The sequence below is a fragment of the Diadema setosum genome, chromosome 2 (genome assembly GCF_964275005.1).
Source record: "Diadema setosum chromosome 2, eeDiaSeto1, whole genome shotgun sequence".
NCBI lineage: Eukaryota > Metazoa > Echinodermata > Echinoidea > Diadematoida > Diadematidae > Diadema > Diadema setosum.
In genome coordinates, this window is record NC_092686.1 from 24,503,486 (window position 1) to 24,527,575 (window position 24,090).

At 37.8% G+C, this 24,090-nt stretch overlaps 1 protein-coding gene across 1 annotated transcript in view; it reads left to right on the top strand.

The window, feature by feature from the left end:
• LOC140241074 (pleckstrin-like) overlaps window positions 1-15,170 on the top strand; it is a 32,048-nt gene extending 16,878 nt beyond the window's left edge. The window contains exons 6-9 of the mRNA XM_072320844.1: window positions 2,834-3,004; window positions 8,025-8,108; window positions 12,357-12,435; window positions 14,701-15,170. Of these exons, the coding sequence (XP_072176945.1) occupies window positions 2,834-3,004; window positions 8,025-8,108; window positions 12,357-12,435; window positions 14,701-14,849 (483 nt within the window). The 3' untranslated portion in view covers window positions 14,850-15,170. The remainder of the gene's footprint in view (window positions 1-2,833; window positions 3,005-8,024; window positions 8,109-12,356; window positions 12,436-14,700) is intronic.
• The last annotated feature ends 8,920 nt before the right edge of the window (window positions 15,171-24,090 follow it).

Genomic DNA, 24,090 nt, shown 5'->3' on the forward strand with positions numbered 1-24,090 from the left:
TTTAATCTATATACATAGAGAAAATCTACACCTCGTTTGTTACAAGTGCTCTAAGTATCTTCGGCTCCCAGGGTGTGCAAGGCAGTGAATGTAAATGTTATGTCTTACTTCTGAAACAAATATAAGAACCACGTGATAAAATTTTGCTTGTGTTTGATGGTAGAGAGTTTCTCTTCTTCCTCTGTACATTACTTGGCTGCTTTGAAAAGTGCCTTGAGAGGAAGAACCAGTGCTAGAAATACTAAGCTTTAGAACATACACTCAGAGCATACCTGGTAATGTAGCTAAGTACATGAACAGAAGAAAAAAAAAAGAAGAAGAAAAAAAAAAACAAAGAAAAAAAAAAAGAGAAAACAGTTCCGATGCTGTAAGCTGGTATCTCACTGAGTGGCTAACGTTTGCGAACGTAGCGAATTTGAGATTCGCCAACTTTTCTGACGAGTGTTTGCAAAAAATCAAGGTTCGCCTCTGCCATTAGCGACAGTTAGCGACTTTTAGCGATGTTTAGCAACAGTTAGCAATACTTGAGCGAATGTTTGTGAAAGTGTTTGTGAAACACAGGTGGCGACTATTAGCGACTGTTAGCAAATGTTAGCGACAGTTTTGCAAATATTAGCAACTGTTTGCAAATCCCTTGCGACAATTTGCGAATGTTTTGGGACCTGGAAAAATACCAGGCGATTATGTATAGTCAGACCCATAAAACGAACGTACAACCTTCCACTGCATTCAGATCTCTTTTGACCACCTTTCAAGATGGATTTCCAGAATATGGAAATGAATTTTTGCCAAGAAGAGGCTCAACGTGCTGCTATCCTTGAAGAGCTGCTTTTTCTGGCTGCTGCTACAGCTTTTGTGCAGCTTTAAGAGAAAGAAGATGAAGAAAAACAAGAAAGGAAGAAGAAAAGAGAGCCTGTTTGGCTCAGAGAGTGGTTGTTGCAGAGGACAGATTTTGGTCACTATGAAAAGCTTTTGCAGCAATTACATTATTGAGATGTCAAGAGCTTCAAGAACTTTCTTAGAGTGGAACCTTGCCTGTTTCAGGAGCTTTTATATAGGAACCTTATGGTTACTTGTTCGCAAGAAGTGGCGAATCAAATAAAAATGTTAGCGACACCGTATTACGACCGTTTGGGAATTCTTACAAGTGTTTTGCGAATGTTTGCAACTGTTAGCGAAAATACAAATTTGCAAAGAAATTTTGAACATGTTCAAAATTTCTTTGCGACAAGAAAAACTGTTTGCGACAATAAAGACCATTTGCAAACTTTCTTGCAACTGTTAACGAACCTTTTGCAACCCTTTATGAACCCTGGCGAAATCCCTAATTCGCTACATTCGCAAACGTTCGCCGCTCAGTGAGATACCTACTGTAGTGCTCAAGCATTCCTCACATAGTTGTTATTTGAAATAGACAAATTCTGTAAAGGTGAAAATATTTGCGTAATTTTTCGTGGTCAGCCAGGTAAATGAATTTTTATGTGTTTTTAATTCCATGGAAAAAAAGCTATGAAGTATTATTGCATGTATGAGAAGCAAAATTATACCTGGGCTTTATTATTGCACTAGTTTCATGTTGCTTGAAATGCTGTACCATGAAAATTTCCACTCTCACAGTAAGTTGCACCGTGCACTGTGGTTGACGTTAAACCATAAACCTTCCATGAAAGTATTATGAGGTTTTGTACACCACATCTTTCTTTTGCCATAGCTGGACCTTCAGAAGCTACTGTGAACTTTTTATGAAAGTGTTCTGGTGCAGATGACAAATTGCACATCTTTTTTCATGACTGTTTTTATAACCAAAATCACTTGAGCAGCCATGATACCACGAGAATGCAGCAGCAAAAAAAAAACCAAAAACAAAAAACAAAAAAAGGAATAAAAAGAAATAAACAATTATAATAGATTGAAAAATAAATAGATAAATGAAAAATATTTCTAGAAAATTACAGGAGCAGTATAATAGCAATTCATTTCTCATCTGCGTATTTGAGAGTGGGAGCAGTATTTTTGTTTGATTTCAAAAAGTACATGTGAAAACCCTTTGTTTGTCAAATGCTAATCTAGATTATCTTTGTTGGCTTCTGAAAAAGAGTAGAATGAGTTCTTATTTTACAAAACTTGCCCATTCTATTGTCATCATTATTTTTTTTTTTCATAGTGAATCTATTCATGCTTTGGATCACTACTGATAAGGGAAAGGCTTTGTGTAGAAACTGAATATGAAAGTACATGTATTAGTAATCACAATGTGACTTTGAAAAAGCCACATGTACATCTTGATTATAATCAAAGTTGTCTGGCTAGGTCAGTGACCTACCAGCACTTGCAACGTCATCAACCAGTGATTATAATCTGACACTGAAAGAAGAGAAATAATGAAGATAATTTGTAGCCACCTTTGAGGTCTCACTGCAAGTCTCATAGATTATAAGGTTGTAAGATCAAGCCCAAGCTGATATTTACATTGATGTCTTCTTGCCATGAAATGGTTATATGCACATTGCCACTCCTCCAGCATGGGAGCAGAGAGGACTCTGTAGGATGCAAATGTACCTGGGAAACTGCAACTATGGCAACCAGCATCTAATGTAATGATGGTGCACTTGCAATGTTTGAGATGAACATTGTGAATAGCAGTTTAACAACACTTTAAAATGGGACTTTCACATTTAGTAGGCCAGTTCAAATGTTAATCAGGAAGGTCATTCACACCCCGGTAGAACCACTTTCATTTTCTCTTGAAAAGGAAAGTTTGTTTCATTTGATATAGGCCATTGTGAATGCGCTGGAAGTTTCTAACTTTCATTATTTCTAAATCTCCCTTCAGTCATCACTCAACATGTCCAATTTGAGGAACGTGCTGGACAGCAGTGATTCGTCGAGCAGCGACTCGGACTCGGAGGAGAAGCTGTCGCGGAAGCCGAAGGAGGATCTGCCGGCGAAGTCGTTCAAGGGTCACGGAGGGAAAGTGGTTAAACAGGGTTTCCTGCTAAAGAGGGTGAGGTTCTCACGGTGATTAGTGTCAACGTGCATTGTGGGAAATATTCTATGACTCTATTTGCACAGTTATGATAATTTAAACATCTTGAGAGGAAAGGAAGCAGCCCATGGAGAGAACATTGCAGACCGTAGAGAAGCACTTTATTTCGGTATATGGCCATAAGTGTACATAACTAGAAAAGCACTTGAAGAGTGCAGACCTCCGCCAAGCAGCCCATTTCCACCTTTCACGCTTTCTGGAACTCGCTCATTTTCCCATTACAGAAGCCTTTTGTTTACGTAGTCAGCTTCCAGCTACGCAATGCCTCGCCCTAGCAGAGCATGCGCTTTAAAGCGCCTGAATGCAAACTTCAAAATATGCCCAGCTTGAAATCTAGAGTTCATTGACCCTAGCTGCGAAAAGCTAAAAAAAATTCCTTCAAAAATCCCTAAAAATTCCTGGATCACTACCAAAAGTGAATCATCTGTTCCTTGTGTCATTATCAACTTTTCCTGCAAGTTTCATTCAAATCCATTCACAAGTTTTTGAGTTATTTTGCAAACAGACAAACCAACGCCGATGATCACTTAACCTCCTCCTTCCTTGATGGAGGTAATGATGCATCATAAATGAGCATTACTGCTGAGATATGCTGTGCGACATGCAATGACTTAAAGCGACGGCATTGCAGAATCAGGCAAGAGTGAATATTTGCATAATTAGAAGTCACTTGTATTTCAAATATGCCCATAAAACTGCAATCTTTTGATGCAGAAGCACTTCCGGTTCTGGATTGGCAAGCTGTGCATGAAGATTTGACAGTCCAAGCATGCATCTTTGAACATATGCCAGTTTGCACACACTAGTGCTGTTATGTTGGTATTTGGTCTCTTCTCTTCCCCCACCCCTCACTATTACATTGCTTGAATGAGTCATCAGCCTTTTCAAAGTTGGAAACCTGTAGTTGAGATATAAGTGCGCTCCTTGCTGGCTCGCTGCAGAGACATTAAACAATACATGTGTGCTTTTGTGCTTCTTGTCGATCAAAAACAAAAGTAGTCTTACAGATGCACCCGTGAAGAATGTTTTTATGAAAAGGGGAAATATACATTGTATGTGTGTCATGCTGTATACCTAGTATATTTTACGGTGTTTTTATTTTTGCAATGCCGGAGAGTCAGTTGATCAATGGAAAATTAACAATTTACAAAAATCTTGCCTCCTAGCTGTAACATGACTGCACTGTATGTTTCTCCAAAATGGGGAAATCACTGACTTTTCTCCTCATCAGGGGGATACAAATTTCTCATTCCATCACTGTTGGTCCCTGTCACAAATTCAAAGCGCGCTCAAAATTGTCGCACAAGTCCCAATTTGTGAAATGCATGGCATATATACATAGTATGCCAGAGAAATTCACCAGGAAAATGTTGCACTCATAATGCTCGTCAAGGCTGAGGCGGGTTGAGTCAAACTTCACAGCTTCTCATGATAAATAGAAAGATTATGCGCCCATTTATCAGCGGACTTTGGCATCGGTTGTCTGGCACCGAAGTGGGAAGTACCCTTACGAGGAGTGTGCAATCTTTTATAACATGCATGTATGCCCATAAAATTACACAGGGACATTGTTAGTCCTATTGAGTACTACAAGGGAAAAAAAAAATCACACTTTTTGTTAATTCTGCCTTTGTGTTACTGATATGATTATTCTAAGGGAAGGGTGACTTCCTTTTATGATATTGTTATTTTTTATTGGCCATCATTTCAATGTTGATGTAGTTCATGTTATATACTCTCTTACCCTGATTTATCACAAAATTATGACGCCAATTAATGGAGATGTCTTTCAAAATGGGTTTGTGCTTCAAACATGACATGAGCAAGCTTCTTGTAAAAGTAGAGCAGATTAGATATTATACCCCGAGCTATATGGCATTGTGGAGCACCACATCACTTTTTAACCCGTTGAGGACGGACTGATTTTGCTACAACACACACTTCCCATAGACACATGCCCGAGTCTACTCGGGACTCGTCCTCAACGGGTTAAGATGTACACTTATACACTGCTGTCATGGTGGCTAAATTTTAGGGACTGGTGCTAACAATCCCAATGCCAGATCGTCCCTGTTATTATATGCATAATAAACTGAAATGATAATGTTAGATTTTTTTGTTGGTACACCAAGGTACTGAATACCACATCTTATATATATATGCATAGGAAATGAGATGCCAGAGCCTTTTATTTACATTTGTTTTTCACTTCATACAGTGCAAACTTCCTACATAGCACTGAAACTGTGTAGGTGCAAATATATTTGCATTACTGTCATCATTCTTTGAGCTTCCCTTTTCTTACAAGACATGTCAGAGCAAGAGCTGGGGTTGGGAGACCAGAGAGCATAGTTCTAGGTTTTGGAGTTTCACTGTTAAAGTGCATTTTTGATGGTATTACATTTACAGGTGTACATACCTCCTCCAAGACAGGCGGTTATATGTTTCATCGGTGTTGGTTTGTTTGAAGTATGTTTGCAAAATACCTCAAAAATTTGTTAACGGATTTGAATGGAACTTGCAGGAAAAGTTGATAATGACGCAAGGAACAGATTATTATATTTTGGTACTGATCTGGGAATTTTTATGGATTTATGAAGGATTTTGGATCTTTTGACAGATAGGGTCAATGAACTTATGAGTTCAAGCTGCGTGTATTTGAGGTTTGCATACGTGAGGTTTGCGCTTGCTCTGCTTGGGTGAGGCACTGTGTAGCTGGAAGCTGATAACATAAACAAAAGGCTTCTATTTTGGGAAATTAGGTGATTTTCAGCATTCATGTATGGGTGGGTTGAAATGTGCTGCTTGCGGAGTCTGCGCTCTCCGAGTGCTTTTCTAGTTTTTACATTTTTGTATGTGTAGTACAGACTGTATACCAAGCAGTTTTGCAGGCCTAAAGGATTTTGTTTGAGAGTAATCACAACAAAGGATCTGGACAGTTCATATGTATGTGTATATATAAATGTACATATGCCTCCTGGCGTAATTGTAAGCTGTACTTTTATGTGGATCAGAATATTGGGTTTTATAAGCTTTGAAATTGTGTAAAGCACAGCTTTGGTAAGAAAACAGACTGATCCTGTTATGTGCTGCATATCAATTCATTTCATTTTTGCAAAATTTGTTCTCTTATGTATATGCTGAAGTATTTTTACCTTTGCCAAGCAAACTAAAAAAACCCCCAAAATGATGAATTAATGAAATGACAAAGAAGAAAAAAGAATGACAAAAATAAGGAAGCTTGCATAATTTGACCTCTTCTATCTGCTGTTAAAGAGGCGAGTGCTGACAGCCAATACATTTTAAAGGACAAGTCCACCATCATATACATGTGGATTGAGTGAATGCAACAATATTAGTAGAACACATCATTGAAAGTTTGAGGAAAATCTGACAATCCGTTCACAAGTTATGAGTTTTTAAAGTATCTCATAATCTGGGCAATCACTGCTGGATGAGAAGACTACTACAGTGTAAGATGTCACATGCATACAACTATATAAGGAAAATAAAAAGAAAATTTAACATACGTCAGTTAGAATGAATGGCAGGTCTGCTCTTAATTAGAAGATGCAGGCATTAGTTGCGATGCCAGTATGATTTTGTGTTTGACCATGGTTTCTGCAGATTAGCAAACATAATATAAGGGATTGAATTTCTTCTTGTGATATATATATATATCCATGTGGTGTTATTGTTGGCCAATGGATACGGGTAGTGCTTACAGCTGTACTATTTGTACCAGTAGATACAGTGGTGGGAAACAAAAATCAGTGCATGCTAACATTACTTTGATCGTCTGCCAGCAAAAAAAACCTGTGATCAAGTCTGATTTGGACGAGTAATGTAGCAATGATGATAAACAGAAAACTCTTCTGAAGGAAGTTTTAAAGTCCATTGGAGAGCCAAGTTTGGAGTGCCATTCAACCCCCCCCCCCTCCTTCTGAATTAATGCTATTTGAAACTCTTGTGTGTGATTGCATCTTCTGAGACCTCCTTCAGTATCCTGCGCGAAAAATCTCAGTCAGTGTCATCGTGTGTCAGCTGGAGAACCGATACACCATGTTTGCAATTTGATAGTTTCCATAAGTGTGCTCAAGGAAGTAGGGACTCTGTTTGCTTTGAAGTGGATCAACATGTTTATTATCCTAGCGCAGGCAAATGCCAGAGTGTAAGTGGCACCAGAAGAAATCATGAACAAAACATCACAAGCAGATGTAGACAAAACAAATGAATATCATCCACTCTCTTTTTCATAACATTGTTTAATGTGTTCTTTACTGGAGCCATAATATGTTATCACAGTTAATGGTGAGAATTGTGTAACATTCAATTGTAAAACCAGTTTTGACAATTGTACACAAGATACCATTGCTCTGCAGTGATGATTTTCCTTTGGCATATCAGCTTCTTGTCCCTTTCATAAGTTGTGCTGTTTTGACACTGTTAGAAGTAATTAATCTATGTATTATACAAATCCTTTCAGGGATATTTTGATATCATTTTCCTGGTAATCTTTTCTGTATGAATTTTGTTTTTGCCCTGAAGAAAGCAATTAAAGCAAGGCAAAGCAAAAAATAAGAAAAAATGGAAAAAATAAATAAAAAATGAAACTACAGAACTGGAAGAAATATACATACACACATCACTATAGCAATAAGCCTGATAATGTGTAGTGATACCTGAGTGTACAAAACACACTGGAGATTGACCCGAAAGCTGAGGGGAATGCAAACTATACTGTAAGGGGGTGTATATGTTGTAGGCTTCTGTTTCTGTTTCTGTTCCGGTTCCGTCGGTATACTCAGAATTAACTGTACTCCACCGCTTCACGGAGAGGTCATGCTAACTTTCAAATTTGTTTTTTTATCATGTCCACCTGATCCTAAAGTATGACCAACAAATGTGCCTTAAAGTCAGTTCAATGTCATGGATGTTAATTGTTCTCCTGACTGCTGAACCCTTGTTTGCTTTTCAGGGCCATGTCCGTCACACCTGGAAAGCCAGACTCTTTGTTCTTTGGGATGAACCAGCCTACCTACAGTACTACAGAGGATCCAAGGTACGGATTCATTCTGGATGCTTTCCCATATTTCATTTCATTTCATGTCAATTTTTCTATTTCTGCAACTTTTTCATGAACAAAATTTTACAAAGAAAATACATGTTAAGTATGATAAAGTGATTGTATCTTTTGATTTTGTGATGCAAATTATTGTAATATAATACAGTCATATAATAAATAATGAGCGGTATATTGTATTGTATTTTCCATAATGTAAAGTTTGATGGGGTTGCAGGATTTGACATAAAAATATCCTACATATAATGCCAAATTCACACTGGTAACACAGATACTGTTGGCCCCAGGAGTGGGCAATTCTCGTGGTTGTCATGAGGCTGCAACATCATCCATTTGTGTAGGCCTGTCATCTATGGTTTATTTTGATTCGATAAGCTTTATGAGACTCATTTGTTATCTGAGAAATGTTTGAAGAGTTAATTCTTACCCTCTTGAAAGAAAATTTAACAATAATTTCACTTAAAGAAAAAAACAGTTCATATCCTTTGATCTGTCATTGAAATATGTTCAGGCAAATATTGTTTCTCATGCTTTCTGGAGGAGCTATAGGTCAAGTGCACTCTCGGTGTCATAGAATTTGGGTTTTGTTTTGTGAAATTCTTTTTATATTTTCTTTGTACCCTCTTTCTTTTCTTGATGTCATGAATTGTTGAAGAGGTCCCATCCAGAGGAAACCAAAACTTTAGATAATTTGTACCTTTGGACAGATCACTGTCTAATTTTCCTCAAACTTTTACCAAGCGTTTCAGTGTACGGTATCTTTTCTGCTTATGCTGAATCCATGTATCATGTGTGTTCTGGAAAACTTGCCCTTAAACTCTTTTATGACCACTAGCAGCTGTCTTACTGCACATAATGCTATTGAGATGTGTACATATGGAGTCCTGAGACTGAGAGGGTTAATGTATACATATTGTAAGACCTCAAGGGAAGAATATATTAACTTGTTTATCGTCGCTGGGGTGACAAGACCTTGTATCTGCAATTTGGTAAAAATGATCTTTTTGGGATTAATAGTCAAATAATGGGTTAAGTGATGTCCTGTCCAAATCCCAACTGTCTTACTCCAAAAATAAAGCCACCACGGCATGTCAAAGGAAAGGTTGTCCCATTTGATGTAGTGCTTTGGCCGCTATGTTTTTTGGCTCTCCTGAACATTTGACATTTTGTAGATACCAGATCTTGTCACCCCAGCGACGTTATACTGTGGGCAGCTTTCAAAGCCTGGTTCGAAAAGCCCGCTCTGAAAAGCAGTATTTGTCTGGTTATACTGCTCAGGCTTGTTTTGCCCAAGCAGGCTCGACTGGCTCCATGCCCATGGTAACAGAGTTCTCCTCCAATATATGGCACAGGCATTTGAATTTCTTACATAACCGTAAATGTGATTGAGTGCGAAAGTGATCATGTAAGGTTGTGCGCTGTTTACAATGGTCATGATCGATGGCTTGTTAGTTTACGTTAGCTAATGATGACCTTCAGTGAACTTCTGGGTCAGTAAAAACACCACTTCCCGACCCCTGTGTGGCATTTATACTGCAGCCAACGCTCTCTGAGGCTGCTGTAGGATGCTGTAGGATGCCCCCCCCCCCCCCCCCCCCGACCCCATGCAGTGGTTTCAGAACAGGTTGATCAGACAGGATCTCCTTTTCTGAATTCTGCCCATGTCTGTCTGTTTATATACTTGGCTGAATTAATGACTGCCCAAGGCTGCTATTTCTAGGCGGCTTCAGAACCTCCCCCCCCCCCCTTTTGCTTAGCACAAATAGTGTTTATGAGTCATCCTTAAATCACCTGTTCGTATTATGAAAGTGGTAAAGTTGCTGAGGTTGTGATACCTTTGTCTCAGTGTAGAGTGGAATCGTATCTGGATGATATTTCCCTCTTCATCGTTAATACTTTTTTTTATCTTAATGATGGAATATTGCTCAAGATTGCAGTCACATTATACTCAAATGACAATGGCAGTTTGCGCAAGGTAGGAAATTTCTGTCTTGGATCTGTGATATGAAACTTGCTACATGTTTGAATAGGGTCATTATCAGATATCTGTTCACATTATATCTGTGGTAATTTTTAATCACTTGTTGCACATCAAATGGATCTCCACCCTTTAGAAAATAGCCAGGAAAACTTCACCGCACTTTCGAATGCAACTCTCTGCCTGTATACAGCTGTCAGTTTGATCACAGATGAGACATTGATAATGACATATAAAAACCTTCTCCCAATGTCAATATAATGTACTATAAGTAATCACAGCATACTAATAATAGCTAACTCTTACATTAAAGACCTCATATTCATTATATGTACATCATGGTGCTCTGTAGAAAAGGAGACCAAAAGAACTGGGATAAAACAGAATAAAAAGGGGGGGGGGGTAATTAGCTCTAGATCTGCTGTACAATATGTAAACAATTCCAATGAATAGCACTAAACAACCAATTAAGGCTTGACCTGATGGTTTCAATGGCAGCACTTTAGTGTTCCCAAGATCTGTCACGTTCATGTTTACCAGGGAAACCTTTTGAATGGAGGGTGAATTCCATATAGTGACCTGTCAAGAAATATATCACAAAAAGTTGTTTATACTCATTGAGCAAAGTGTCAAGTACACTGTAGTTTACAGAGGGATTTCTTCTAAACAGAGACTGTATTTGAGTGCCAAAAGTGAAGTGAACTGTACTGTACAGTACCGTGCCAGAGTATAATGAGCATTCGAGCACTCTGTGGAGATCGATAGTGTACCTCATCACGAGTTATTTTTTTTTTACTCGAGTCAGAGGGGTCACAGCTTTTCCAGAATGGGGTCATCCATAATGCCCACTTACTCTACATTATGGTGTCCCTAACGAAGAGAATCACATCTTTGTATTATGATGTAGTTTGTAGTGTGTTAATACCCGTACACAACATGTCAACAACTTCTGGTACGGTGCATTTTTGGACCAGTTTGCCTTCGAGGGTTCTCTAGCTGGCCTGGTACGGTATGGTGCATTACATTTTTGGAATACATTGGGAAGCTTTCCACTTTTGGCACCGTATATGGTAAAGTCGTATCAGGGCAATCCCCCCCCCCCCCTCCCTCCGGCTAAATACTGGTTACTGATGAAGTTAGAGTAGATATTATGGTTAGGGGTAGGTTTTAGGGTTAGAGTTAGGGTTAGGTCCAGGATTAGGATTAGGGTCAGGGGAAGGGACCGGGGGTAATTGCCCAGGGGGTAATGGCCCTAGACCTGGTAAAGTAGGTATGCAATGGGAACATTCAGTTGTTCCTCTGGCACAAGTATTGTAGTATGTTATGCATAAGCGAGCTATGGCTCACAAATATAACCTAGGCAATTAAACAATTTGAAGAGATGCTGTGGCTTGGCTCAGCGGATAAGACTATATGCTTTCAATCTAGAGGTCCCTGGTTTAGAGTCCGTTGGTAACAGTGATTGTGCCTGCATGATGTACAGTACGCAAAGATAGCTCTCTATCCCCAATGCTTAGTCCTTCATAGAGGGACTGGAAGCCATTAGTCCTGTGGTTTGTGGTTGCAGGCTTACAGTCATCACTTTCTTCCATGGTGGTCATGTAAAACTAGAAAAGCACTCCGATAGCGCAGACCTCCCCAAAGCAGTCCATTTCAATCCATCTGTATACACATACGCATGCTGAAAATCGCCCATTTTCCCAACTAGAAACCTTATGTCTATGTCATCAGCTTCCAGCTGCGCCTCCGATCACCGGAACAGAGCACGCGCTGAGAGCATGTATGCAAACCTCAAATAGATGCAGCTTGAACTCCTAAGTTCATTGACCCTGTCTGCAAAAAGATCAAAAAATTTTCAAAAATCCATAAAAATTCCTGCATCACTACTGAAATTTAATCATCTGTTCCTTGTGTCATATTGACTTTTCCTGCAAGTTTCATTCAAATATGTCCACAACTTTTTGAGTTATTTTGCAGACAAATAGACCAGCAACGATGAAAACGTAACATCCTGCCTTGCTGGAGGTAATAAAGCATTGCCCAATTGGATGCAGACAAACTTTCATATCACAAGAGGAGAGAATTATATGAGGAAGTGAATAGTTTACTCCAATAGGGAAGCAATGTGTTTGTGTTTTTGGGTTAGAGAAAATGTGATCGTCGTTAAAATCAACTGTACCTATTGATAAGATTTCATTTTTTTGTTCCAAGCAGTAAATACTATTGTGTTTCTTGGCCCCATGTCACAGGCTGGCGAGGAGAAGCCATTAGGAGAGATCCCTCTTCACAAATGTGTGGTCGGTGCTCAGGAAGCACAAGAAAAGTCAGGTAAACAACTCTTGTTTTAAATAATTAGCCCTCTGTGCACCACATTAATTTTCTGCCCATAGGTATGTGTATGAAATCAGTGCATATTTGACTCATTGGCACATCGAGTACTGTAAAACGAATGTTCGCGTGCATTTTAATCTCACAAGCGTGAAGATTTGCGAAATTAAAATGCACGCGAAAGTTGTTGTCTACTATGCATTGAATACCAGTGGCAGTTCGTGAAAATTTCCTCCCGCAAAAAAGGCTGTCGGCTCCAATTCACAAAAAAATCATGCCGCGAATCTATCATGTTTTACAGTATTAATCATCACCTCTGAATGTCAGTAGCAATGCACCCTGTGTGTGACCGCCCTGCTCAAAACCCACAAGAAGTTAGGCCAGAATCTCGGACTTCCACTGTTCTTCCTATTTTAAAAGAGTAAATTCTAAGCTGTACAATGACATAAAACTTGTTTAAATTGTCCCATCCTAACCCATTTAAAAATGATTGAAATAAGAGAGAGTTAGGAGACCGGAGGATTTATAAAGATTAGGGTCACTCAGGCATAACACTGCAGAAGTGTCAATGATATAAAATATGGTCTAGAAAAAAGAAAAATATGAATACAGCTGTATCTTGATCTTGGCATTGTTTTAAGCTGCCAAATTCACAGTAGGTATAGAAAGGATTACTCTCTATGGTAAGACAAAACTTTAAAAATTTGGTCAATCCAAATGACATACATGAACTTTGGTCCAATAGAGATAATCCTAATCTGCATTTTTTTTTTTTTTTTTGGTGGAGTTGGGGGTGGGGGGAGGGGTTTGAGCGGGCAATCACATATGTAGAGTATTTAGCGGTGTGAAGATTTAATGTGATAAGTGTATAAACATGAAAATACTTCTTTTATTGAAATGTTATGTGGTGACAGTGAAATTAAGCATTTAAAATGAGTCTCACATGATTCGCACAAAAATTTCCGTACTTTCAGTAATGCCATATTGGTTTTATTGATATTAATTTGTGATGCATCATCAGGAAAGCCATATGATATCAGGTAAATTTTTGTTGTTGTTGTTTTTGGCAGATGTGAATTCGCCAGATGCTTCAATTTGGTAAAAAATTGGCCAACTTCTTAAGAAGAAAAAATCAAAGTTATTTTGCTAATGGCGGCTTTATACTCACATGTTTCTTCCTTGTGTGATCTCCGACTTTATACGGGTAACGTGATGATGCACCATATATCACACAAATAATGAAAATAACTTCTACAGCTACTGGCTGCATTGAAGGAAATCTCGCCATGAATGACACCCATGGAATAAAGAAAGAAGAAGAAGAAAAGAGATTGTAACCAGCTCATGATTTTGTGGTCCAACCACTTCCTTCAAAGTTGAAAGTTGGGAAGCACTCTTGTGTTCTAAAAATATCTGCCACCAAACATACCGGGGTACTTTTAGATGTATTTCCCTCACCCACCCCCATCTCCTCCCCCCACCCCCATCTCCTCCTCCCCCCCCCCCCCACCATACATTCAGACAGTTCAGCAAAACATAATGGCCTGAATTCACAGAGGTAATTAAAATCAAATCCACAGTCCATGGACTAAATCAGATGCAAAATAGGCGTACCTTTCACGTGCTTGTGTCAGTGCAGTTTTAATTATCAGATGTGTGTTGGCATGTAAACGCTATCTCACACCACATTTACGCAAACAAAATTTGCATAATCCACGGGCTGAAGATAAATTACTTTTGTTGAATTGGGCCAGCTCTTGGAATGTTCGGCCTGCTCACTAAACATACCCATCAAGTCATGTATTTTATAGAGATTACTGTAAAACACGATATTTTCGCGGCATGACATTTTCGGGAGTTGCTGATAACATTAAATTTGTATAGTGTAGACAAGAACTTTCACATGCATTTTAATTTCGCGAATCTTGGCTCTCGCGAAATTCGCGAAATTAAAATGCGCATGAACATTCCTCATTTTACAGTATCTTGTACAGCAGGGTGATTTTGATACAGATATTGATATGATCATAGGGCAGACAAACCCACGCACTTTCACACACCTGCATCATATGCACACACACAGACACACACGCACACATATTCAAAGGGGGCGGCGATTCTTTCCATACCAAGGGGTTAATGTTTTCATTTCCACTCCAATGAGTACATGGCCAGGTTTTCCCAATGTGCCGTTTTTACGCCCGCTCCTCTCACTGCACAAACGCATTCCTATCCTCTTGTCTTCGTTTCCCGCCACTCCTGCAGACGTGACAGTGAAGAACAAGGCGCGGCAGAACCTGTTCAGTGTAACCACCAAGAAGGGGCGGGTCTACGTCTTCCAGGCGAGAACACCGGAGGAGAGGAACGACTGGATGAAAGCCATTGTGAGTCCCATCAGTGTGGGCAAGCACTAACACCATTGTTCCACAGACTCCATCTTGCTGCTGTACATTAATAGAGTTCCAGTTCTAGTCTCTTCCTTTATTTTCTTCAGACTTACATGCCAGTTTCTGCCCCCTTTCCCTGCCCTTGTAATCTTCCTGAAACTGACTTGTATCAGGATATAGCACATGGTTAGCAAAGCCCGAGCCTAGGAAAATCACTGAAAGAAAAAGAAGAAAAGACTTATTTTTCAACTTCGCCATCCTTGTGTGAACATAAGGAAGTACAGAGCTTTAAGTTCTAGCCTCTTGTTTAAAAAAGTTGTGCAAAATCTAGACAAAAATCTGCCAATACCAAACCTTCTACAGTTGTGTTTTCACTTTTTTTTTTTTTTTTTTGGAAACATGATACATGTGTTATTATAAAGGTTTCATATACATGTGTTTTACATGTGGTGGTTTTTCATTTTGTTTTTTTATTTTTTTTATAGGAGAAAACATACAGTTATGGTGTTCAGATTTCATGCTCTTGGCTTTTTCCCCCTCTTGTGTGCATCTCATTTGCACTTGTGTCGTAATGGATGATGCTTTCTTCTTATTGTAATATTAAAGGGGAAGGAAAGAAATGTTGTACCATACAAGTTCTCCATCCAGCAAATTAGCAAACTAAGGATTTGCCTCTATATAGAATGGTGGGGACTCAATACTGTATATTAGCTGCTATTTTCGCATACAGATATTTTCGCAAATAAGGAGGTCACGGACATTTTCGCGAGATGCTGTTTTCGCGATGTGACACTGAGGCTATTGTAAGTGCACTATTAGCCTAGTGTAAGGCGACATTTTCGTGTGTTGTTAAATTCGCGGTCCAGACGTGATTCGCGAAATTTGTGAAAATTAAACCCTCGCGAAAATAACAGCGTATACAGTACTTCACTCCACTACAAAGAAACCTCAGTGTGATGTGAGGGGACTCGCAGACAGTGAACCTCTTGTCATTTGACTGATTCTTCTGACAAAATGGGACGGAAGTAAAAGTGCATTTACATATAAACCATGTCGTACTGTATTAGTGTTCAATGATTGCATACAAATTGCCAATTAAGACTTCAAGACTGTAAGAGAACTGATAGAGGGGACTTATTTTTCAGTATTATAACTCATTTGTATGGAGCCTGTAGTAATGATGATACACACTCGAGGAATACAGGAGAATGGTTTCATTATCTCTCTTGATGTGTGTGCCATGTATTTTCCCCAAAGTCTAATGAGTATGGACAAGTCGTCGCCGGTCACACGAACCGACGAATCCCTCAGGTTTGCGTAAGAATGACAATTCGAGAAAAACACGTTTGAAGTTAGCCCATTTTTGACTTATGGTTGCTACACTTTCATGTCTATAATTTCCAATTATTTTTGTAGTACACCAGACTTCAATTCTTGCTCTAATTGTAAAGTTTTTATCGAATTGTATTATTGTTAACAAATAAGCGGGAAATCGTCAAAGAGCTGCATGCATGTATTTTCGGTCTGCAAAGAACGTTGTCATTTTCCATGTGTGTCCATATGTACATGTACATTGAGCGTTGTCATTGTCAACACATGTATTACATAGTACGCGCACTATGCGCGCGGTCAATGAACTGTTGAATCTCAAAAACAACACGCAAGTCAATGCGCACTGATTCGTCGGTTCGGTGACCGCGCGTACTAGTACGCGCGGTCACCGAACCGTCGAATTGCCTGATTGTTTAACACACGCGTCTATGGGGAAAACAAATAATTTTCACAAATGGAATTACATACTTCTACAAAAGTGATAACTACGTAAAAATTACACCGAATTACACACTGAGAATTTCAGAATATGTAGTATGGAATGTCTACTATCGAAATGATTGAAAATCTCAAAATCGAAAATTTGACCCAAAATCGAGTGATTCGTCAGTTCGTGTGACCGGCGACGAAGTGTTTGTGTACAGTGGGTATATTTGATTGAAAGAACCATTGTACCTTTGATGTGCTTGTCAGTTTTGTGCTGCTTTTATCAAAATAGTAGCTTCTATGGTAGCCACATGAGTGTGGTTACCATGCTGATAAAGTTGTCCTTTTATGTCAACAACAAACTACTACTGTAGCTCTTCTTCAATCTGAAAACTGAGACTAGCGTTTGAAAGTAATGTCAACAACGAACTACTGCAGCTCTTCTTTGAATCAAGACTGAGATAAAGATTATGAAAGTAATTGGAGTTGGAGACAGAAGAGTTTGCTATGACTGATGGAGCCATGAGTTTGGTGATTCTTTGTCATTCTTTCTCTTCGTATCACGCTGCACCAATTTTTTTTTAAAAACCTTTCTCAGAGGTGTATCTTGCACTCGAATTTTGTAAGTACTACACATGCCTAAAGTACAACCAATTCTAAGCTGCCATGCACGTGTAGACCAGAAAATTATTTGAGCAATGTTGCACTCACGATTCAAAAGGTAGTTTTGTGTAGATTGTTATCCAGTTATGAAGGATGCTGTTGGACTATATATGCCAGAACAGAATGTGAAATAATGTTTAAAGTAAGTAAGGAGACAGACGTGCAGCAAAATGCAAGCACAAATTTATTGCTATGGACATGTGGAGAAAAAATATAGATGGACATGCTAAAGTTGTGTGTGAATGTTGAAGTTGTAAATGTTATATATTTCAGTGGCAATTTAATGAGTTCGTAGATGCTATGTGAACTATCAATGCTTGTTGATAGATGGTTTGTCCGAAGTGTACCTTTTTTATGATGTGTCTAGCTCAGAGTTGCTCTTCTCTTTACCATTAGTCATATCCCATGGTGATCTCAAATATTTGAAATCACTGCTTCCAGCGTTGAATTGTCACTTTAAACTTAAAGGGTGTGTACAGTTCTGGTCGAGGTGAGGATTTAGCTTTTAACGTTTTGCGAGATATTCAGAAACCACTCTATGAGAGCATGCAGTTTTAAGGGGTATCAAAAGTTTATTCGATGAAAATCGGTTTTGAAATGGCTGAGATATCAAAAAACAAGGTGAAACAAAGAGATCCTAATAAAGTTGTGGCATGTCGCCTTTTATTTTGTCACTTTTTTGGATATCTCAGCCATTTGAAAACCAATTTTCATCAAATAAACGTTGAATCCTTCTTAAAATTACTTGCTCTTTCATATGTCATAAGAGGCTTTCCACTATCTCACCTAGGAATGTTCAAAACATGAATCCCCACCTCAACCAGTACTGTACAGTCCCTTTAAGCTCTGTTATGTGTTTCCTGCTGTGTCGAGTCCAGTGATTATGAAGGCACAGTGACATGGAAATCCACAAGCTCCAGTGTGTTCTTTGAAAAATTAATTTACAGCCGAGTGTATTAGTAATGAATGTGACTGTATTGCAAATTGTACTGAGACCCTGTATATTCCTCTTGTTTCATAATCTTTCACCAAAGGGTTAACTCTCAGATGAAAGCACCAACAAGCTTCCTGCAAAAAGGCTGCTGTAACCCTGCTGTGTTGAGTGTCCACAGTTGCCTTTTTGCAGGAAGCTGATGTATTGATATATTCAGCATTTTTTTTTTTCTTCTGAGATAGGAACATCTCCCAAATACTTTCAGATGTATAGATGAAAAATTACACAATACCACCACAAAAAAAGAGGTTAAAAAACATAGAATATAATTTCAAAGTCTTCCCAGTCATAATGGCCGGAATTCACAAAGGTGGTACAAATGATACCATGGTTTAAACCATGGACAAAAACCACGGAGCGCCAAGTGTCGCATGGAATATTTAGTTACAAAATCAGTCATTTCGTCGATGAAATGATTATTTTGTAACGAAATGATAACATTTTGTAACTAAATGGACATTTCGTCCACGAAATGATAATTTTGTTAACGAAACAGTCATTTTGTTGACGAAATGACCAATTTCGTAACGAAATATTCCGTGCGACACTTGGCGCTCCATGGTTTTTGTCCATGGTTTAAACCATGGTTTCATTTGTACCACCTTCGTGAATTCGGGCCAATGTGATCAGTCGGTGATTTTTCCTGTATGGGTTATTTTGTGTCTAAAGTGGACCTAGATAGAAAGTGAACTTACTTGCCCAAGTGATTCAATGACAAATAAAACTCAGTACAACCAGATAAGATGTTGCAAAATACTTGTAGAGCTTGTTATACTGTCCTAGATCACCTTCTATAAAAGGCATCTATGTAAAAGTTATGCAATATGTTGTATTTGGTGACAATGTATTAAAGATTCCAGAGACTTACAAACCTCTTCCATCGTAATATCTCAAGAATGGCCTGTTGTGTAAAAAGGCCGACATATACGTTAAATAAAGGAAATATTATGCTAAAAAAAAAACACACACTCACACTCACACATATAAATGATGTATTCGTAGTTTATGATCTTCATTATCACACAGAGCTTTTTGTTGTTGTTATTGCTATTATCTTTTGTTGTTATACACAGAATAATTATGTGCCCTTTCATGGACATGTATGATTATTACAGTCTTGTTTATATTCTTCTAATGTTTACTTCTATTTTTTTTTTTCTGACTGCTGCCTTGCCTGCTGCCGTGGACAGCTGAGGTATGCCCTGTCAGTTCCAACAACAAAAAATAAGGGCATTTTCAATGTACCATGTAAAAACCTCTACCTACTTTTTGTGCTAACTCAGTATTGAAATTAGATTATGTCATAGCTCATCAGTTTGTACATAGAGATATTACAACACAATTTTACTTTGCCTATGATTTATAGGCATATAAGTTATAAAAAAAATATCATAATCATTTGATTTGACCGATAAAATCTTTCATTTTTCATTCCAAAAGAAGGAAATTAAGTGAAAGTTTGTAACCTTGCGTGATGAAATCATCACTGCGAGTAATTTGCTTATGCAGTTGTGTGGCCTAGATAAACTTTTTCTTGAAAACATGCAAAATTTGAATGATTTTATAACTTGGAATGAATGCACAACTTTGCTACCACTGTTTATGAAGATCAACATATATGTGGCACGGCATTTCACTTGAAAATGAGTTAAAATTGCCACTCTCAGCAACCCCTTGTTGTGGCATTCCATAGTTCCAGGCACTCTCCTGCCTTTTGTAAAATAGGCTGTAAGACCAGCCAAGATTTAATGCATCATATCTTGTCTACTGTTTTGTTGTTATGTCTTAATCTTATCTTTTAATGTGCCCGATCAGTGGAACATCGAGTGATTTCATGTTGTGATTTTTTAAGTATTTCAGACAAGTTCTAATACAGAGAAATGTAAAACAGAGTGTGTTACTGTATACGCCATATATTTAGCAAGTCTAATTTTTCGCGAATCGGGACTTCCCGACAATTTCACGAGTGGTTAAATTTCGCGACTGTGGAGCACACTACTGAATGGAGAAAAGTATGCGTGCACATCACATTCATGTTGGGATCAGAGTTAATATCTTTGCATGTTTTTAAATTCACGAATAGCACCCGACTCGCGAAATTCACAAAAATAACAGCCTCGCAAAATATTTGGCGTATACAGTATATTGCAAATCTTTGAAAATGTCAAAATGGTTGCAGGTTTCTCCATGATGCTGGACATCAATATTTTTCCATTGCCTTCTGTGTAAATAAAAGTGTCCCAGTACACAAAGACCTCTTGGAAGCCATTGTGGTCTTGTAATTTGTTTTGTCCTCCTCTTATATTTAATAATTACCATACATTTGACATACACTGTAACTGTCTTTGAACCCAGAGAGAGAGAGAGAGAGAGAGAGAGAGAGAGAAAGACCGAGACAGAGACACTTTGGTGTTATAGATTTGCCTTCAGATAAAATGATGAAGACTTCGAGAATAATTCAGGATTTCAAGAATGATCTGTGTGTATCACACAGAAATGCCAGTATTAAGTCCTATGTGTTATTTATTTAATAGTATTGTTGTTGTCATTATTATTATTAGCATCATCATCATCATTATTTTTATTATTATTATTATCATTCATCATCATCATCATTTTCATTATTGTTATTATTATCAGTTGTCTAGTAGGTCATGAACGTTAATATACTGTACACAGAAAAAAAAAAACTGCTACAGAAACAAGGAGAAATATAGAAAAAGTTCTTCTTTCAAGCATGATGCTGCCATGTATGACCATTTAATGTTAAAAGACAAATATTCACAAGTTACTTCACCTAGGAAAAAACAAATCCAGTGAAAAAGTTAAGAGTAACTTGGGACAAATGATTAGAATGTTTGAATGTTGTAAATGTCAATAAATTGTACTCTATCTTGCCCATCTCAAATTTCTTTTGCATTGACATCTGATGTGCAAATCAGCTGTCCTTATGGCCCCCAAAACAGAGAGAGAAAAAAAAAAACCAGTTCATCCCCGATTGGCTTGATGGGTAAACAAGAAAAGAAAAAATCTTTTTCAGCAGATGGGTTAGATTAAACTTTTTTCCATTTCATAAGCAGAGTCATTAAAAAAAAAAGCAAATGCAATGAGAGTTTGTGTGAAACTCTAAAGGGTACTATTTCGGATGACTAACTAAAATTCAAACCATTCATCACTTTCTTGTTATTGTCTTGTCTCAGCCAGAATGTAATTGATCGATGAAACATCATTCTCTTCATCACAGCTTCCCCTTCAAAAAATATTGTGTGATGCTCTGGCAGTTTTTGATAAGCACAAATGAACAAATATATATATTTGCATGTGAATATACATTCTTTAGAAACATTATCGATTGATCATCCACTGGATGCTACACCACCATACTCTTTGGTGAATACAGTGTTTGTCATGAAAGACAGATACAACAAATACACAATGAATGCTGACAAAATATGACATTCTATCGATTCACTTTGAAAATTTACACATCTTTCCTGCACATAAAAAAGAAGAAAGAATTAAAACAACAAGAAAGTCACTGATGCTGATTTTGACTGTGGAATATATTCTGTATCCTTGTAGAACTAGGATCATGAGCAGCAAATGTAAGGATATGACATTCAGTTTCTAATGGGTAGATAGTACAAACTCTTGCCCTTCACTGACGCACGAATTAGAATTACTATGTTTCATGTAGCAAAAAACAAAACAAAAAAACAACAAAAAACAAAAAACAAAAAACAAAACAAAAAACAGCCAATACAGAATTCTGATAACAAAGTAGGTTTAGTAGCAACATCACTGGTTATACAGTGAAACCCCGTTATAACGAGGTCCGTGGGACTCGTTATAACCGTACGCATCAAAAGCAAAGAAAAACATAAGCACGACATCGGAATATACCCATCAATGAAAGAAACTTAAGAGCATCCTTTGCGTTGTTATGACACAATTATGGATCATTATTATTGAGATAATAAAGGGAAATTATTTGTGAATTAGACGAAAAAGTAGGGGATGAAATGAGATAATTCTTTATTGTAATTCTTGTTTGTTAATTTTTCCTAACACCAGCGCAAATAGAGTAAAATACAGGCGTTGTTTACCATAACTTGCGAGGTATTTTTACGCTGTTGGTGCCCAGCGGGAATGCGATGATTTCATGAATCATTTCAGCTTGAATCTTGTACGATCATTGTGCTCGAAGGGATTAAAAATGCGTTCTTTATTTTTCTTCCGAAAATCTCTTCGCGTTTTGTACATCCGTCCTTGAAAAATATGCGACAGGATTGAATGTGGAAGGTTACGTTGTGATCCTTTTTGAGCAAATCTATACCTCACAGACCATCTTCTGAAAGAAAGAAAAATCTTCATTGTGAAATGCAGTGTTAAAATTGTGATAATGAACAAACCCAGAATAAGAAAAGAATAAAAAGAATAAACCCAGATCTATTCAAACTAATACGTTTGTTTCTTTTTCTGATTTAGGTTAACATGCGTTATTCAACTATTTTTTTACGCTACTGTCACCTGGCGAGATCGCGATAATTTCAGAGTAACATACATGCGTTGAGAGGTATTTTACGCTGTTTGAGCCCAGCGGGAATTCGATAATTTCATGAATCATTTCGGCTGTAATTTTATACAATGTATGATCGTTGCGTCCGACGGGATTAAAAATGCGTTCTTTATTTTCTTTCGAAAATCTCTTTGCGTTTTGTACATCCTTGAACTGTTAAATGTGTTTGTTTCTTTTTCCAAACACCGATTATGTAGGTTTAACGTGCGTTATTCAACTATTTTTTACGCTACTGTCACCCGGCGAGATCGCGATGATTTCATTTATTATTTCGGCTTTAATCATACACACTCATATTTAAATTATCATTTGTTAAATGATAATGAACAAATCCAGATCTATTTAAATTAATAAATGCGTTTGTTTCTTTTTCTGAACACCGATTAAGGAGGTTACCATGCGTTATTCAACTATTTTTACGCTACTGTCACCCGACGAGATCGCGATGATTTCATTAATTATTTCGGCTTTAATCATACACACTCATATTTAAATTATCATTTGTTAAATGATAATGAACAAATCCAGATCTATTTAAATTAATAAATGCGTTTGTTTCTTTTTCTGAACACCGATTAAGGAGGTTAACATGCGTTATTCAACTATTTTTACGCTACTGTCACCCGACGGGATCGCGATGATTTCATTAATTGTTTTGGCTTTAATCATCCACACTCATATTTGCTAAGCAGCAAAAGAACTGGAAGTCGGAACTAAAAATGGAAAGGATATAATAATGAGTTGCACACGCATTCCAATTGTTCATTTTTGGCCACAAGTGTCGCTACATGAAAAGTTTTTGAATGCGTTATCTTTTTTTTTTCTCGTTGCGGTGTGGTCTGCCCTAATATCACGCACGCCTATCTCGCGGAAAAGAAAATCGAATGATTATGTTTAATGATTTAGTAGGAACATCGGAAGGCATTCCTGTGTCTTATCGCGTGATTTAGAAGAAAACATGGAAGGAACGGTTCTCTGCAAAACGGAAAAAGACGTGGATAGCGTGAATTCGGTTTTCAGTGTTTTGTTTGTCGCGAGTTTGAAAGCGGCAATTTAGTCAAGAAATGGAACCTTGTTATATCCGATCAAATTGCTTATGTTTTTCTTTATCATGATGCACCGAAATTGTCCTCGTTATAACCGGAATCTCGTTACAACCGATTCGTTCTGCCATAGGTTTACACGCAAAGGAAAACGGGACCGACGGGATCACCTCGTTATAAGCGGTTCCTCGTTATAACCGAACTCGTTATAACGGGGTTTCACTGTAGTAG